The 18,239-nt window shown below is 37.9% G+C and overlaps 1 protein-coding gene across 1 annotated transcript in view; it reads left to right on the forward strand.

Annotated features, from left to right (window-relative positions):
• Positions 1-18,239, forward strand: part of dnah7 (dynein, axonemal, heavy chain 7) — a 311,419-nt gene that overhangs the window by 26,670 nt on the left and 266,510 nt on the right. The window contains exons 7-11 of the mRNA XM_048599124.1: positions 873-942; positions 9,672-9,797; positions 11,362-11,481; positions 11,734-11,917; positions 15,788-15,967. Of these exons, the coding sequence (XP_048455081.1) occupies positions 873-942; positions 9,672-9,797; positions 11,362-11,481; positions 11,734-11,917; positions 15,788-15,967 (680 nt within the window). The remainder of the gene's footprint in view (positions 1-872; positions 943-9,671; positions 9,798-11,361; positions 11,482-11,733; positions 11,918-15,787; positions 15,968-18,239) is intronic.

Consider the following 18,239-nt stretch of genomic DNA (forward strand, 5'->3'; position numbering starts at 1 on the left):
TCTGGTAAGATGCTGTCCAGGTCTTGCTGCCTGCCAGTGTGGAGGCAAGTCCCACTTTTGGTTCCAGTGATATGATACTTTACCTTCTGGAAAAACTCAGCATGTGGTTTCTGTCGTGGTTTCTTTTAAAAAGTAGGTGGATAATTGTCTAGTTATGAAAATGAAGTTTATGAAGATAACTGTTGACATCTACGTCAAAAACGTGTGATTTCTGCCAGGAATCTGTGGGAAATTTTGGAATATCACCTGTGGAATGGATGCTGTTTTGCTGAATGAAGTAGAATGCAGTGTCAAATGAATATCCTGAAGTTGTTGATCTGTTATCTTTTTAGGAACTAGGAAAAACCTGCTCTTTGCATTTTTTTCCACATCTATTCAATAGTTGTTTGGTATTATAGAACCTGAATATTATTCAATAAAGCGACAAAATCTTCAACGAAGTGTCTTTCTCGGCAATATTCATGTCTATGCACCTCGTTTAAGAGATTAGCTAAATGTAGAGTCTGAGACCATAAATCTCTTATACCAGCAGATGCTGCAAATCTGAAAGTAAAGAAATATTGAAAAGAGACAGTATTTATGATGAGAATTTGTTTCCAAAATATTTCATTTCATATTGTATGCTATATGTTTGAAGAAGTAGATCCTTTCCCTCTTTAAATTTTCTTGCAAATGATATACTTTTCAAATAAATTGTACTGCTTAGAATGATTTCTGACTTCTAGCAATGATATTTTGGCTAACTCAGGAATAACACAAAAATATTTAATTGTATATCATGCAGTAGTTGGCCTGTATTTGTGAGCACATTGATATGGAAATAAGAATTTGGATACTTGCACATAACTTACAAATATATTTCTCATTTTCAGTTGACTTTGTTTTAAGAGATCCTAGAGAGAAAGAAGAAGTCAAGAAAGATATCCCTGTTCATCGTGCAGAGTAAGAAGGATCATACAAAGTGAAATTATTAAAGAGTTACTTTGTTTACATAAGGCTATAGGAAAGATTAGTTGAACTTTAGTAAGAATATGTGATTTTACATTTCTAAGTACTCATTATGGCATCTCAACTTGCAAATCTGTGTGCAAGATAACATATAGCAAAGGATATTATTTGAATGTCTCTGCATTTATAATGAAAATAAATTAATATAAAAATTAAGCTCCTTTTCTCATGTATTTCTTTTACTCCTCAGTTCACCCCATGTTTTTCAGCTTATTTTCCACACTTTTTCTCTCTTTAGCATTTTTAGAAGCTATGGCTAGAATATTATAACCTTAGTAAGGACCCTGATAATGAAAATGGGGCAACTCTGACTTGGCATTCTGTTGGATTGATGGCCAGTTTATGGGAATCGGGAAACTGACTGTTTGTGTCAGGAATACTATCCCTTTCAAGGAGGGCCACCTGCCTCGAGGAGCTGCCAGCCATCAGAGGATCGGCAGCTCAGTAGTACCACTGGAAGTGATGGCCACTGCTGGATCTGCACCCAGAAAAAGAGGAAGGCATAGAAAGATGTCCCCATCCTGTCAAGCAGGTGAGTGGGGACACCAGGCCAATCTGGCAAGCCCCATTGAGGTATGATGGTCATTGAAGGCTCAGCATCCAATTTCCTTGAAAAGTTTGGTGAAGTAATGTGACTTGCCTTTGGTGAATTTGTGGTGAGCTGCTGCATAGATTCAGGAAAACCAGACAATCTAGTGACCTGCCCGAAGTACGGATGCTTTGATTGCTAGAATTTATTCTATCATGAGATGTGGGTGGGTCTGCATTTGTTGCCCATCCCAAATTGATCAGTGGTTAAGAGCCAACCTTTACTGTGGATCTGGAGTCATATGTGGGACAGACCAAGAAAGGATGGCAGTTGGGTTGTTACAATAATTGATAGTTTATTGATGACACCATTACTGACATTAGAAGAAACTGGACCGGTCATTGGTAACTCCCATGATGTTGATAGTGGGCGTTTCAGTGATGACCATGCCATTGATTTCCAAGGCAACCTGGTTAGATTCTCTTTTGTTGAAGGTAGCCATTGCCTAATTCTTGTCTGGTGTGAATGTTACTTGCCACACATGAGCCCAAGCCTTGATGTCGCAAATGGGGTTGACCATCAGTGAAAAAATTAAATAAACAATTAACGAATTGAATGAACCCCTTCTAACTACTATTTCCGAATGAAGTAAGATTCTAATGGTATGCTGTTCCAAAAAAATACAAGTGCCACTTATATAAGATGAAAATAGAATTTAGTCTGTCGAAATTATAGCCAGGTTTACTTGTCTTCCAGAATGCTCTGTGCCTTCTCCGTCAATTCTTTTTTCAGGAATGTTAACTAGTTGCGCTGTGAGTACCATTGTTATTTATATGGTGCTTTCTCTAAGTCTTAGAGGAGGCTGTGTGAGTGAGCGGTTCTCTCTTGTGAGCTGAAGACTGTTAGCTGTGGTGGATGGCAGTTAGCTCTAGGGTTTTGTCCAACTGTCCCCTTCTATTACACCCTTGATAACATATAATTTTTTTAACAATAGGATTTGCCTATGTTGTCAAAACCATCAGATTTATATTTAATTGGTTTTTGGTATTTAAGTTCCTGGTTCAAATTGATTGGATAAATTCAAAAGCTTGTTGCCTTGCTTAAAAAAACTGCTGCTTGGCCTGCTAACTGCATGGTCTTTCGATACAAATGTTTCAATTCGGGCACTCTCTGTGCACTTGAAAACTTTCAAGCTGCTGCTCACAGACATCCATTTTAAATCTCTAAGCGCAGAAAAAGCACCTGATCTTTTAAAGGGATCTCGTAATGCTTTCCCCCTTAGCACTTTACGAACACCAAAATCCAACTTCGGCTTCCCAATCCACAAGTACTCTACCCAACTTCACAACACCTCCCCCCTTAAAAAAAAACCATCATTGTGAAAAGATGGCTTTTTTTTCTTTTAAAACTTAACTCCATTACATTTCTAGATCGATAGCTCTTTAATGTAGTGTTACACATTTTATATTAATTGTATATAAATATATACAATATTGAACACTACCGTTTCTATCTCATATAAAAAATTTTTCTTTTAAACTTGCGATAAAGCATCCGCAATAATATTTTCAAAACATGTATGCTACATGTACAATCTGTAAATTAAATGCTTGTAACATGAGACTCCAATGAAATAATCTGGTGTTCTTGTCCTTAAATCTTTCCAGAAATGTCAAAGGATTGTGATCGGTATACACAATTGTCTCTGATGCATTGTTTGCAATGTAAACGTTAAAATGTTTTAAGGCCAGTACCAAACTCCTTTTTGATGGTTGAATATCTTTTCTGGTGGATATTGAGTCTTTTTGAAAAATAACTGATTGTCCTTTCAATGCCACAATTATCCTCCTGTAACAACACAGTTGAAGGACTTCCTCATCATTCAATTTATTCTGAAGGACATCAAAATCCGAATCATCTGGATTTGATTTCTCACTCTGAATGGCAGTTATTAATACCTGTTTCTCCAGTTCCTTTTCCTTGTCATAGTAAGGTTTCAGCATGTTCACATGACATACCCGATAATTTTTTTTCCTATCTGGCACTTTATCAGATAATTCACTTGACTTAACTTCTCAATCTGCTAGGGACCACTAACCTTGGTAACAGCACCAATACTTTATCCCCATGGGCAAACACACAAATTTTAGATTCCTTATCTGCTTCTTTCTTCATTATCTGCTGTGACACCTTCAAATGTTGTCTAGCTAATTGACCTACTCTGTTTAATCTTTCTCTCACCTCAGATACATAGTCCAACTGTGCGATCTCTGACTTCAGACCTGTCCACTTTTCCTTAACTAATTTTAAAGGTCCTCTTACTTCATGTCCGAATATCAATTCAAATGGAGTAAACTAAGTCGATCCATTTGGAGCATCTCTAATAGCAAATAACATAAATGGGATGCCTTTATCCCAATCATTTGGGTAATCCTGGCAATGAGCCCTCAACATGGTCTTTAGCGTCTGATGCCACCTTTCCAATGTTTCCTGGGATTCAGGATGGTATGCACTTGATTTGAAGTGTTTGATGCCTAAAGTATCCATGACCTCCTGAAATAATTTGGCGGTAAATTTGGACCCTTGGTCTGACTGCATCTCCCTGGGTAGTCCAGAACAGGTAAAGAAAGCAAGCAACTCCTCTACAACCTTTTTTGCCTTGACATTCTGTAATGGAATTGCCTCCAGAAACCTTGGAGACACATCTATTATGGTTAGCAAATGCTGGTTCCCACTTCTGGTTTTATGGAGGGGACCTACACAATCAATTATAACCCACGTAAAAGGTTCTTCAAATGCAGGAATTGGCATCAAAGGCGCTGGTTTTATCACAGCCTGTGGCTTTCCTACCATCTGACATGTATGACAGGTAATTTGTGTGCTACCCACAATACTTCCTGTTTGTATTCTACCAGCAACACAGTCTGGTGAACTTCCGTCCATTTCTCATCTGCACTAACCTGCCAAGGTCTCCGTTTCCTCCTTAAAGTAATAACATTCTGGAATATATTCTGATTCCTTTTCAACAGGCTTTATGATATAAATCCTTTATCATCTCATCTTTTTGTTATAACTCCTTTAATCTTTCAGAACTAACATCTCTGCCTGATCCGCTACCTGCTTAAATTGTTCCTTGAATCATCTCATCAAACAAGTGTCAGCTAACTGGGCCTGAACTCCTTCATCTTTTTCTTTTGTTTTCCCTTCTTGTTTTAACTTATGGCTGTGGGATCTTGTCACCGCACAGTCTGGAAACATTCCAGGATATTTTTCTTTTAACTCCTCAGTTCCCTGGTTTTCTTTTGCTTTTTCCACTACAATGGGCATCACTCCCACCTGTGATCCAGTTATATTGTTTCCAAGAATAAACTGTATTCCTGGAATAGCCAATTTTACCATCACTCCCACTATCATGACTCCAGTCTTGATTGGACTTTTGAGCCTTATCTTACATGGGAACACTACACCTCTCTCCATTTATTCCACAGATTACCACTCTCTCAGGCAATATTTCAGAAGGAGTGCAAATATTTTCATCTCTCACTTTCAGAGACTTACCAGCTCCCGTATCTCTCAATATTTTAACTTCTTTACCTACTCTCCCTGTTCTACCTGAGTAAATCTTACCCACAGAGGTGAAGTCTTTGAAAAGCTTGGGCGCTATCTTACTATCCAACCCACGACTAGGCTGTGCATTCTCCTGCAGCTCCTCGACTTCTCTTGGGATTTCTTTCACTACCTTAAATTAATCTCACTGGTTTAGCCTCTTTTGCCACATCCTTTTTCCTCGGGCTTTTCTTAAATCACCAGCACTGTGACTTTGTGTGTCCCATCTTACTGCAGTGAAAACACCTGAGGTCTTTCACCTTTTTTCCACCCTCTTGGGTTTCTTTTTTCACACGTGGTAAACTGTTCCCAGTGTGATCTACATTTTGTTTTTCATTGAAGGATCTCTCTCTTTCCCAATTTCTATCTCTTACAGAATGAAATTGCTGTCGGAAGTTGGATTTCGATTTATACACTAATGCATATTCATCTGCCGTCTCTGCAGCTCTTACTGTTTTAACTTTCTGTTCCTCAACATGAGTGCTCATCACTTCTGACAGTGAGTCTTTAAACTCCTGCAGCAGAATAATATCTCTAAAAGCTTCATATGTCTTTTCTATCTTTAATGCTCTCACCCATCTATCGAAGTTGCTCTGTTTAATTCTTTCAAACTCGATATAAGTTTGATCCGTTTCCTTTCTTATATTTCTGAACCATTGTCTATGTGCTTCTGAAACCAATTCATAGGCATTCAAAATAGCCTGTTTTACTTCTTCATATTTCCCTGACACCTCCTCTGACAGCACTGCAAACATTTCACTCACCCTGCCTACCAACCTGGTCTGAATTAACATTACCCACAATGTCTCTGGCCAGTTCATCTGTTTAGTCGATTTCTCAAAGGAAATGAAAAAGGCTTCTTCATCTTTTTCATCAAATGTTGGTAATGTTAGGACATATTTGTATATATCCCTACCAGGCCTTTGTCTACAATGGATTTGCTCATCATCAATTCCCCCTCACTAAGCCTACCTTCTATCTTCATCTCCATCAATTTAAATTGACTTTCCTGTCTAATTGCCAGGTTCTGAAGTTTGAACTCGCTCTCTTTTTCTTCTTCTTCTGCCAGTGCAAATCTTTCCTTTGCTCTTTGTTCTTCCAGCGCAGTTCTTTCCTTTTCTCTTTCCTCTGCCCATTATTCTAATTCAAACTGTTTCAGTTCCCTTTCCCTTTCCTTGTCCTCTAACTCCAGTTGTCTCATTTGCAATTTAATTTTTTTCTAACTCCTCTGCACTTGACTGTTCCTCTGATATACCTAAATGTTGACTAATTTCGTTACAATTTCAACTTTCTTATTATCTCTAGTTAAACCCAATTTTAGCCTGTGTGATAATTCTAAAAGTGTCATCTTTTTCAGTCTTACTAAACGTTTTTGGCAAATTTGGGAAATATCTTAGACTCCCAGAAACTCTTTGGCAATGTTAAGAGTCATTTCTCCACTTTTCATTTAACCAACAACAAGCAACTGAAATTAAACAGATGTTCCAATTCTCGCTTAAATTTTAGATAAAGATCTAGGACACTAGTCCCCAAATCTGTTTAAATTTGCGGGGACCTTTCGTACCCAAAATCTATTCAAATCTATCCAAATCTGTTCAGATCCATTCAAATCCATCCAACAAGCCCCCAATCTGGTATAAAGTGGAGGTTGACACCCCTCTGAGAACTAAAACCAAAGCACTCAAAGAGGAACACCTTGCCCTATAGTCTATAAAAGGAGTGCGAAAAGTGGTGTAACCTGCCTTTCAGCAACTTCTAGTGGTTAAATAAAAATAAATTCCTGACACTCATTTTAAAATCAACAAGTAACAATTTATTTATCTAACTGTAACAGTGAACAAATTAACTAAACAATTAATAAATTGAATAAACCCCTTCTAACTACTAACTATTCCTGGACAAACCAAGATTCTAATGTTATGCTGTTCCAATAAATACAAGTCCACTTACCTAAAATAAAAGTGGAATTTAGTCTCTCAAAATTACAGCCAGGTTACATGTCTTCCAGAATGCTGTGTGCCTTTTCTGTCAATTCTTCTGTCAGGAATGTTAACTAGTTGTGCCGTGCGTACCATTGTTATTTAGATGGTGCTTTCCGTAAGACTTCGAGGAGGTTGTGAGAGCCAGTGATTCTCTCTTGCGAGCTGAGGGCTGTTAGCTCTGGCGGATGACAGTTAGCTCTAGGGTTTTGTTCAACTGCCCCCTTCTTTTAAACCCTTGATGACATTTTTTTTTACAAAAGGATTTGTCCTATGTTGTCAAAACTGTCAGATTTAAATTTAATTGGTTTTTGATATTTAAGTGCCTGGTTCAAATTGATTGGTTAAATTCAAAAGCTTGTTGCCTTGGTTAAAATAATTGCTGCTTGGCCTGCTAACTGTATGGTGTTTCGATACAAGTGTTTCAATTCGGGCACTCTCTATGTACTTGTAAACTTTCAAGCTGCTGCTCAGAGACATCTATTTTAAATCTCTAAGCACTGAAAAAGCACCTGATCTTTTAAAGGGACCATGCAACGCTTTCCTCCCTAGCATTTTACAAATACCAAATTCTAACTTCCTGTCTCCCAATCCACAAGTATTCTACGCAACTTCGCAACACTCTTTCCTGAATGATGTTGTTATATTCTGTTTGATGTGTGGATGATGTTCAAAAAAAGAAGTGAGAATTAATTTCTCTTGTAGGGTTTTCATTGAGAGAATATGCATTCTTCATGTACTATAACCACACCAATCCAACTTTTCCACCCCTTAGGTGATGCAGTTTTGTTTTGAGCTGGGCTGTTAGTACATAGTCAGTTCCACTTCAATGTCTGGTCAGAATAGATTAATGTAGTTCCTAAAAGTTTATACTCTGTTAGAACAGAAGATCACATAGACATTGAATCGTGTATACTGCTGTGACAAGTTGTCAAGTCCTTGTAAAATGTAGGAATTAGCTCTCCAGGACACATTGTTTTCTCAGAGGCAATCAATATAGTCTTATTCTCACTAAATGTAGAAGCACTACATTGTTTAAAGAATGAAGAGTCTATACATGATAGGTGATTTTTCCTTTAATCCCCCTATGTACAGTAATCAGTTGTATAGATAATCAGGTTCGGGATATTTTGGTCTCCCATCTAGGTGCGATATTTTCATTAAATTTTTCTACCTTTGTTTTTCTTAGAAAACTCTTGAAAGCCCATCTGTTCTTTTGGTTTTTGCTGAATTTTTATTCTGTTATTGTTAAGCATCTGTTTCTGTTTGTTTGAATCATTTTGGGATTTTACTGTATCAAAGCTGCTCAATAAATACTAGTTCCTATGAAATTCCATTCCACATATGCAGTTTCATTGAAACATAAGGGTGGCATGGTGGCACAGTGGTTAGCACTGCTGCCTCACAGCACCAGGGACCCGGGTTCAATTCCACCCTCGGGCCACTGTCTGAGTGGAGTTTGCACATTCTCCCTGTGTCTGTGTGGGTTTCCTCCGGGTGCTCTGGTTTCCTCCCACAGTCCAAAGATGTGCAGGCTGGGTGGATTGGTCATACTAAATTGCCTGTAGTGTTCAGGGATTTGTACATTAGGTGGGTTATAGGGGGATGGGTTCAGGTGGGTGCTGTGAGGGTCAGTGTGGATTTGTTGGGCCGAAGGGCCTGTTTCTGCACTGTAGGGATTCTATGATCTAAACATGCATCTTTGCAACAGAATGCCTTAGTCAGTTTTATGATGGTTGGTACCTATGTGAAAATCTCTGTCAAATCTGTTTGATAAAATAATGATGCTTATGAATGTGTTGATGCTAAGACGTCTTACTCATGAAATTCAACATTTTTCACATTTCTGATCTTATTTTCATGTTGATTTTCACATTTTCATCTTACTGCACCTGTGCAAGATGCTGGTGAGACCACATCTGGAGCACTGTGAGCAGTTTTGGCCTCCTATTTAAGGAAAAATACCATTTCATTGGAGGCAGTTCAGAGAAAGGTCACTGGGAATGATCCCTTGTATGGACGGATTGTCATATGAGCAAAGGCTAAACAGGTTGGGACTCCACTCAATAGAGTTTAGAAGAATGAGAGGTGATCTCGTTGAAGCATATAGCATTCTTAAGGGGTGTGACTAGGTAAATACTGAGAGGATGTTTCCCCTCATTGGAGAGTCTTGGACCAGATGGCATAGTCGCAGAATAAAGATAAATTTAAGGCTGAGATGAGGAGGAATTTCTTCTCTCATAGGGTTATGAGTCTTTTGAATTCCTTGCCACAGAGAGCTGTGTGGGAAATATACTTGTGTATATTTGAAGCTGGGAAAGATGAGTCCTTGATCAGTAAGGGAATCAAGAGTTCCAGGGAATTGGCAGGAATGTGAACGTGAAGAGTGTTGAACTTGCCATGATCCTGTTGAATGGTAGAGCCGACTTGAGTGGCTGAATGGTCTATTCCTATTCCTATTTCTTATGGTCTTATGGTTTGCATCTATGAAATTGTATCTTATAACATAACACAAAATGTTATATGACTTATTTCTTCACATTTTTAAGGTTGGAAGTTGTACCAAAACCATGGAACAAGTCATTTTTGGTAGCACGCAACTTAATAAAGGCAAACCTTAATTCAGTGAATCCCACTATGTTGGCAGTCCTGGATCTCTGGCAAAGTTCTTTTCAGTGAGTTCTTATCCTAAGATTAAGCAATGTAACTAAATCTTCAATTGAAGTCAAAAATCTTCCATCCTGGAGGTTGTTTTTCTTTTGTTTCTCCTACCTACTATCAGCAATAGATTGTTGAGTGTTTAATTATGGAAAAAAAAGTATGTGGAGACTTTAAATATGAAAAACCAAGTGTATAACTGTACCTGCTGGTGAACCTTTGTGGTGGTCATGTAATTTCACTCTATACCTTTTGCAGTATCCTAATTAGCAATTAAGTGTCGGTGAACAGATCCTGGCATTTGTCTCCACTTTCTTTACAATAACAAAGATGACATTGCTCAGAGTAATTTCCAGCTCTGGACAATTGAATAACAAGTGTTGATACACTGTTTAATTTTGATTTCATTTCATTCTTAGCAATAGAAAATAATAAAAATAGGTTAAAGTAATACAATGAGAAAAAAGATTAGCTGGGTATCAAGAGAGTGTTTGTGTATTTAACCTGACTTTGAATTATGTTGTGGAATGGGCAAAGATTAAGGCATTCATAGCATAACTATGAGAAATAATGGCCCCAGTGAAATATCAAATGCTGATTCTGCAATGTAAAACAGATCAGTATTTCTTTGTGAATTATTTCATATTTAGTGACGTTAATACTTTTACTCACCATTGATGTGATAATGCCATGTAATTAAAAAATATTTATTCATTACTAAATGGTAGGTTGGACCTCTGTCTTTCAAAAATATTAGTTGACCTCCGATAAAACTGGGTGATGTGACATTTGACAATGGTGCAATGAATTTAACTGCTAAGGCAAAATCCACACAGCATCAGGTTCTTGATCTGCTTTTGGTCTCCAGCTGCTCCCCTCTGCCTCCCCACGAGTCATTCATTGCTATCCCATTTTAGTGGGTTAGTTTTATTAACATTCTTCCTTTTCGTTTCACTCATTTGTTCAGAAGAATTAGTTTAAGCTCTATGAACTTTCATCTCCAATTGTGTGGTTAAGAACTTTAAAATAATTCTCCCAAAGGCATTAATCTCCATTTTATGTGGGCATATATCTAGTTTACCATATTAGGTTCGTATTTGTTTTTGGCACCTCTGGTTTATGTATTTAAGGAATGGGATCAACTAATCATTTTTATTTTAGCATTAAATACATCCAATAGAGTGGGCAAAACGTGTTTGGTCTTTAGGAGTTCCACCTTGCAGCAGTCTATCTCTGTAAGTTTCTTTCTACCTAATGCATTGCACTACATATTGCACTGGTATTGCTACATGTTGTTATCTGTTTGCACTACCATCTACATTCCATAAGTTATGCCTGTTTAAAAGATTCTTTAAAATCTTAAGATGCAAAAGGAATCCATATGTTAACAAAGATACATTTATGTATGTAACAAAATGATTTTTTTCTCTTGCCTTCTGTGACAATTTGAAATTAGAGAGTACAATGCTTTTCAGTTTAGTTGCAATAAATTATAAATTTGTTATGAGTTTTTGTGATGTTTTATTTATCTTTGGAAATGGAATAAAACGGTGCGTGAAAATAATTATTTTCCTTTTGCAGGCAACTGCGGTTCATTGATGTTGATGAATTTCGTAATCGTAAAGATTCAATGGAGCTAACTACATTCCAGGTCTTGTTTATGAGGCAAATTGAATCTGTGAAAGATAAACTCCTTAAAAAGTATGATCATTCAAAAAAAAAGTCAGAATTAATAGTTAATTGTACTCTCTTTCTGTTTGGATTGGGCCTTAATGATTTAATTATGATGCATATTTATCTAGTAATTGAAAGTTCTTACACAAGTTATGTATGTAAGAACATGTGTCATCTACAAATGAAGTAAATATTCAAATTTTTATAACTTTTATTTCCGGTGAAAAATAAACTTTCATTATTATTTTATAACAGATGTTTTTATGTAATGTGTTTTAGATGGTTTCCTGAAGTCCAAAATATTTATTACTTAGGAAATAAAAGGAAGCAGGTTCCCAGTATTGGAAATCGTGCCAAACTAATGTCTTTCTTTAATTGTGCTGCTACTCTGATGACTTCACAACTTCAAAGCTTAACCCTAAAATCAATTCAAGACTATACGGATCTGATTGTACAGCGACCGGTATGTACGTCGACAATGTGCAATGTCATGCTAAATATATTTCTTCATTAATTAACATTGTGCAGATATGTACCCTAGGTAATATTCAAGATGTCGCTTTGTCGATGATATTGGAAAGGTAGATTTAAGTTTAGGCTTTTGGAACTATTCCCTTGAAAATCTAATGTATAAGCTACACCTGCACATGACTCCCTTGCCGAACATTTTGGATGCAGTTATAATTGAAACAACAAAAAGTGGCACAATTCACATTCAGCAATTTCAGAAATGGTTTCACCATTTTCTAATATATGTTGTTGGAAAGCATGATAGTCCCAATTTTGCTATATTGAATATGATGTGTGTCCATGACTGTTGTGTGAGTGCACTGCAAACTTGTATGGCAATCATGACATCAAAACTTGTAATACAAAGCACTGATCCCCATTTTTTGTATATATTACAGGGTCCACAAATGTTTACCCAGGAAGATTGCTTAGTACCACGCATAGAGAGGGTTTGCAAAATTCAACAAGGATTCAGCTTTTTTTTCTGCTCCAACTAATTAGATTATTTTACCAATATTCTATAAAAAATACAATCTGGTTTTTGCTCCATTCAGTTTATTTTGTCTTGTTTTTTATAATTGGAAAAGAAGTGCTGTAACTCTGTGAGAAAACAAGGTAGTTATCATCAATAAAGAAAATAATGTCACTTTTTGATAGCATCCATTGGCTCATTGATAGAAATTAGGGAATACTATGAACAACAATTTAAATATGCAAAAAAGGTCATACAACTGTTTTAAGATTCTTCCACAAAATTCATGAGATGAGAAATGTGTGCACATTATTTTAGCAAGATTCATACCTACTTTGTTCCCTTGTCCTTACAGACCATCAAAACTTGCATGGAACAATGTAGCAATATGTGATATGATGAGATTCATATAAATCATGATAAATACATGACTTTGACATCAGTAAAAAAGAGATGAGGCTAGAATGAGCATGTGGGATGAGAGGTCTTGGATATTACACTAAAGAGCTGTATTTGATAATCTGATGTGTAAAGATGTAAATAAAGGAGTGTTACAAAACAGAAAGAGTTGGAGAGCCTTATGTTCGAGATAAAGAACAAGTAGCCTCAGGGACAGTGGATATGTGAAGATATCCACAGCTGGAGATATTCCAGACTGGTATCTCAATATACAGATAGTAGTATTGGCTTAAAACACAAAATAAAGCATGGTTCCGAATAGTGGGAGAAACCTTCAAAGCTAGGATCTGAAGTTAAAACAGAGTCCAAAGGCCACAGCTGTAAAAGGGGGTTCTCCGAAGGTAGTAGACAACTTTGAAGAGTTAGAAGATGCAGCTGAGTAAAAAGTGGGAGAATACTCTGAAGACAGACCCAGACCTCAGAAGATTTTGAGCACTCTGGCAGGGAAGAGATGGTGGAAGATTACAGGGCTAGACAGCTGAAGATTCTAAAGGCCAAGACCAAAAAAGCCTCTGAAGTCTTTGAAGCCTAGCCACAAAGTGGCAATACTCTGGAAAGGAAAAGTGCAGAATCAGGACACTTTGACAGTAAGACAGAAAAATCCAAGTACTCAGCGAGGTCTTTCAGGTGCAGTAGTCTGTAGGGTGGCAGCTTCAATTGAGATCTTGCTATTAACTTATCCATTTGATAGTGTGGAAGGCCCAGAAGTGAGAGATTGGCTTCAGGCTTACATGTAACGAAACAGTGAATCAAGTTAGCACTTTTTGAAATATTGTAGGTGTAATAGTTGATGTTGTGGTAAAAAGTGTGGAAAGAAGTGCCATGGAGAATGATGCAATGCCTTCAATGTTTAATTTATCCCCAAAAGATAGAATGGGTGAGATTTAATCACCGATACCAGTTGTGGTTGGTTCACTTTTTGTATATTACGTTAGTTCTGTCTAAAAAAAACAAAATTCCTTGCAAGGACTGCGAGAAACATTACATTGGAGAGACAGGAAGAAAATTAGCCACAAGAGTACATGAACACCAACTAGCAACAAAAAGACATGACCAATACTCACTCATCTCCATTCACATGGATAAGGAGAACCACCAGTTTGATTAGGACAACACCAGGATCCCAGGACAGAACAAACAGACACAAGCATGGGAATTCCTAGAGGCCTGGTTCTCCACCAAGAAGGCCATCAACAAACACATAGAACTAGACCCTATGTATACACTTGAATCAGAAATAGTAGGAACTGCAGACTGACCTATCCCCTCCCTAACTCCCCACCTGCACTCACCTTTACTGGCTTCATCCCTGCCTCTTTGACCTGTTTGTTTCCTCTCCACCTATCCTCTCCTCTATCCATCTTCTATCCGCCTCCCCCTCCCTCCCTATTTATTTCAGAACCCCCTTCCCCTCCCCCATTTCTGATGAAGGGTCTAGGCCCGAAACGTCAGCCTTTCTGCTCCTATGATGCTGCTTAGCCTGCTGTGTTCATCCAGCTCTGCACCTAGGTATACACCACTGTGAAGGAAAACCAGAAATGAGGTAATCAAATCCAATGGACCCCAGAGTTTAAAAATCAGGCAGGAAAACACAACAACACTTCATCAGAGGCTGCACTGATGATGTTACCCAGCAGGGTATTGAAATGTCTGCGAACTAACAGACCAGCTCGGCGAGCGAACCAACCACAGCATCCACAACCCGAGCTACAAATCTATTCAAGAACTTACTGATAGCAGTGTGTGGGAGATTTAATGAAAGCCTTTGTAATGTATTTAAACCATCCATTAGGATGTTGTGGATACAGAGCTTTGACAGATAATTAATTAGAGACCATATAAAAGCCAGTATAGGGACAAGAAATCAGAAGCAATGGTCATCAGCAAGAAAGAATAAGCTCTTACATTTTTAGAATCCATGAGGGATAGTCAGGAGGAGTAAGAAAGCATTGATTGTACTCAAGCCAAGAAGTGAGACTCAGTATGGTAATCATAGAATAAGGGACAGCCATCCCTCAGCTACATTAGACAGTTTACAGAGAGGTACAACTATTCCACACAGTACAACACCATCACCCTTGTATTGAACTCAATGTCAGGGCCACCCACTTGTTCCAAATTGTCTTGACCTGTGAAATTTGGACTTTGAATGGGAGGATACAAAGGTGGTAGTAATGGCGATAAACATTGATAATGGTAATAATGATGCTAATGATTATAAAGGCTATGTAGGTAATTAAAAATAAACTAGTGGAATGCTGCAGGCTAGATAAAGAGAAACGTGGGGGTTTGAGGGGTGATGGTGGATATGTGGTATAATGAGGTTCATTTAAAACATGATATAACTGATCACATGACTCTGACATTGCTAAAAATGTAGAAACCAGCTTTAAACACTACACTAGAGAGTTGTATTTAAGAACCAACAATGTGTTGTAATGTAAATAAAGAAGCATTACAGCACATAAGGAGTTGAATAACCTTTCTTAGTGATACAGAGCAAGCGGCCTCAGAGAGCATACATACAGATATCTACAACCAGAGATATTCCAGACCTCAAGGTGCAGATAGCTGCATTGACTTAAAGCATAAGATGAAACATAATGCACTAAATGTCAAATTACATCACTTAATATTCTGCATATAGTCTGATTAATTCCTCAGTCTCATATTCTGCCACATTATTGTGTGTAATGGACTGCATAGATTCAGCAAATTCCTCATTGGCAAATCTTCTTTTGAATGTAATTATTGAGTGCTTAAAGAAAATCTGCATTTTATGCATGCACTTCATTCAGATTTTATTAACAAGGGAGATACTGAAGAAAAAGAAATGAAACCTATTGAAATCTGTTTTCATTTCATTGTATATTTCTGGAATTTTATATCTAGGATTCAATACGTGTTTATGAACATCCAGGATTCATTTTGCGCCTGATTTTGAAAAACAACAATGTTCAATTTGAACCAGAATTTAAGGATTTTGAACTAATATTCTTGAGTGTTTATGATGTCATGCTGACAACTGCAAATAAGGTGCCAAGAGTTGAGACAAAACTGTACACTGAGTGGGTAAGTGAAGTTCATATTTTGATCTTTATGAAAAATTAATACCCTTGCAGTTATACTTTCATCTTGGTTATTAAGTCCCATTTACTGGTAATGTACACTTCATGATAGTTTTGAATGTCAGGAAATCAGTTTTTTTCCAGAGGTTGAAAAAGACAAAATACTAGAAATCTGAAACAATAAATGCTGGAGGAACTCAGCATCTGTGGACAGAGAACAGAGTTAAAGTTCAGTATGCCTTCATCAGTTCTGAAAAAGCGTCTTACCTGACTTGAAATGTTTGTTTTGTTTCAGGATGTTAATAGTGGGGGATTCAGCAATGACACCACTGTCATGTCAAGGGGTGGTGATTAGATTGCTTCGTATTGGACATGGTCATTGCCTGGCATTTGTGTGGCATGAATATTGCTTGCCACTTGTCAGCCCAAGCCTGGATATAGGTCTTGTAGCATTTGAACATTGCCTGTGTCGGTTTTTGTGGAGTCGTGAATGGTGCTGAACGTTATGCAGTCATCAGTGAACATCTCACGTTTTACTTTATGATGGAGGGAAGGTCATTGATGAAGCAGCTAAATATGGTTAGGCCTAGGACACTACCCTGAAAAACTCCTGCAGAGATGTCCTGGAGCTGAGACAACTGACCTCCTAGAACCACAATCATCTTTCTATGTGCCAAATATGACTCCAACCAGCGGAGCATTTGCTCCCTGATTCCCACTGATTCCAATTTTGCCAGGGCTCCTTGATGCCATTCTTGCTCACATGTGGCCTTGATCACAAAGGCTGTCACTCTTGCCTGACCTCTGGAATTCAGCTCTTTTGTCCATGTTTGAACCAAAGCTGTATTGAGGTCAGGCGCTGAGTGGCCCTGGCAGAAACCAAACTAGACATCAGTGAACAGGTTATTGATAGAATTGTTAATGACACCTTCCATCACTTTACTGATGATCAAGAGTAAATTGATGGGGCAGTAATTGGCCGGGTCGGACATTACTTAAGCCTCATCTATTTAAGTGACGCCTTGGAAAGAAACTGATGCCAGTGCCTCACTCATTGCTGCAATAAAATCTAGAATTGGTTCTTATAGTCATCAGCAAGTTTCACACTTAAACCCACATAATACCACAAACAAGTAACAATATCCTATAATTCTTAATTTAGGATTCTGTGTGCTGACATTGGTTAAATTAGACAAGTTGTTTCTGATATAATGTATTGTAGGTATCTTCTATCCTGATATTCTGCCAGTTTGAAAACTCCTAAGGGGGAAGGATACCAGTCTGCAGCTAGTAAAGATGACTAAGTTCTTTTAATAATTCAAATTTCTCTTAATTGAGGTGTTAGGCTGACAGTGGATAAGTTAAACTGGATAGGTTTATCTTGCTGGTGTGGGTAAGATATTAGAACCATGAACAAAAGTATGCAGAAAAGGGGATAAGGAGAAAAACTATTGAGAATCAGAAGTCTTTTGTCACTCATTCTGTTGTGGGTGGGGAAGTTATGTGGAGTTGGGGGAGGGGGAATTTCTATGAGTTGGGAATGTGCTGACTGGTGGTTCAGTGGGTAGAAGTGAATTTAGATGGTTAGGATGACCAATTCAAAGGAATTGAGGTGGAGGTGGTGAAGCAATGGTATAAGAATAAAAATAGGTTACGGGAAGGTGAAAGGACCGGAAACAAATGGGAGTCAAAGAGCAGGGGTTAGTTTCAACAAATATGCAAGGGAAAAGCAAAGTAACCACTGAGAGGACATTTTCATCACAACTTTTTCTGAACTACTCTTTTAGCTGTTGGCAGCTGCTTTATCCATGGTACTATTTTGTACCACCCACTATCTTCTGTCTGAAATGGAAAACATAAAGAAACAGTGGGGCTGTAGGTGGAGCGGACATGTTTGGGAACTCTGCAGTTGAGTTGGTCAAAATTTATGATGTCCTAGAGATGTCTCAAAATTAGGATTTAAATGATGAATGCTCATGCCACTGGGTTCCACATTAGCTGCCCAACATGATGAAGCAATTGAACATGCTGGTAAATCTTACCTTCTCTGCTGCTGGGCTCAGGATTCTCCCAGAGTAGTATAATTTTTACTCTGTGACAACAAGGTGCAGGGCTGGATGAACACAGCAGGCCAAGCAGCATCATAGGAGCAGAGAGGCTGACGTTTCGGGCCTAGACCCTTCATCAGAAAAGGGGGAGGGGAAGGGGGTTTTGAAATAAATAGGGAGAGAGTGGGAGGCGGATAGAAGAGGGATAGAGGAGAGGATAGGTGGAGA

This window comes from Rhincodon typus, chromosome 7, assembly GCF_021869965.1.
Source record: "Rhincodon typus isolate 14 chromosome 7, sRhiTyp1.1, whole genome shotgun sequence".
In the NCBI taxonomy this organism is placed as follows: Eukaryota; Metazoa; Chordata; class Chondrichthyes; order Orectolobiformes; family Rhincodontidae; genus Rhincodon; species Rhincodon typus.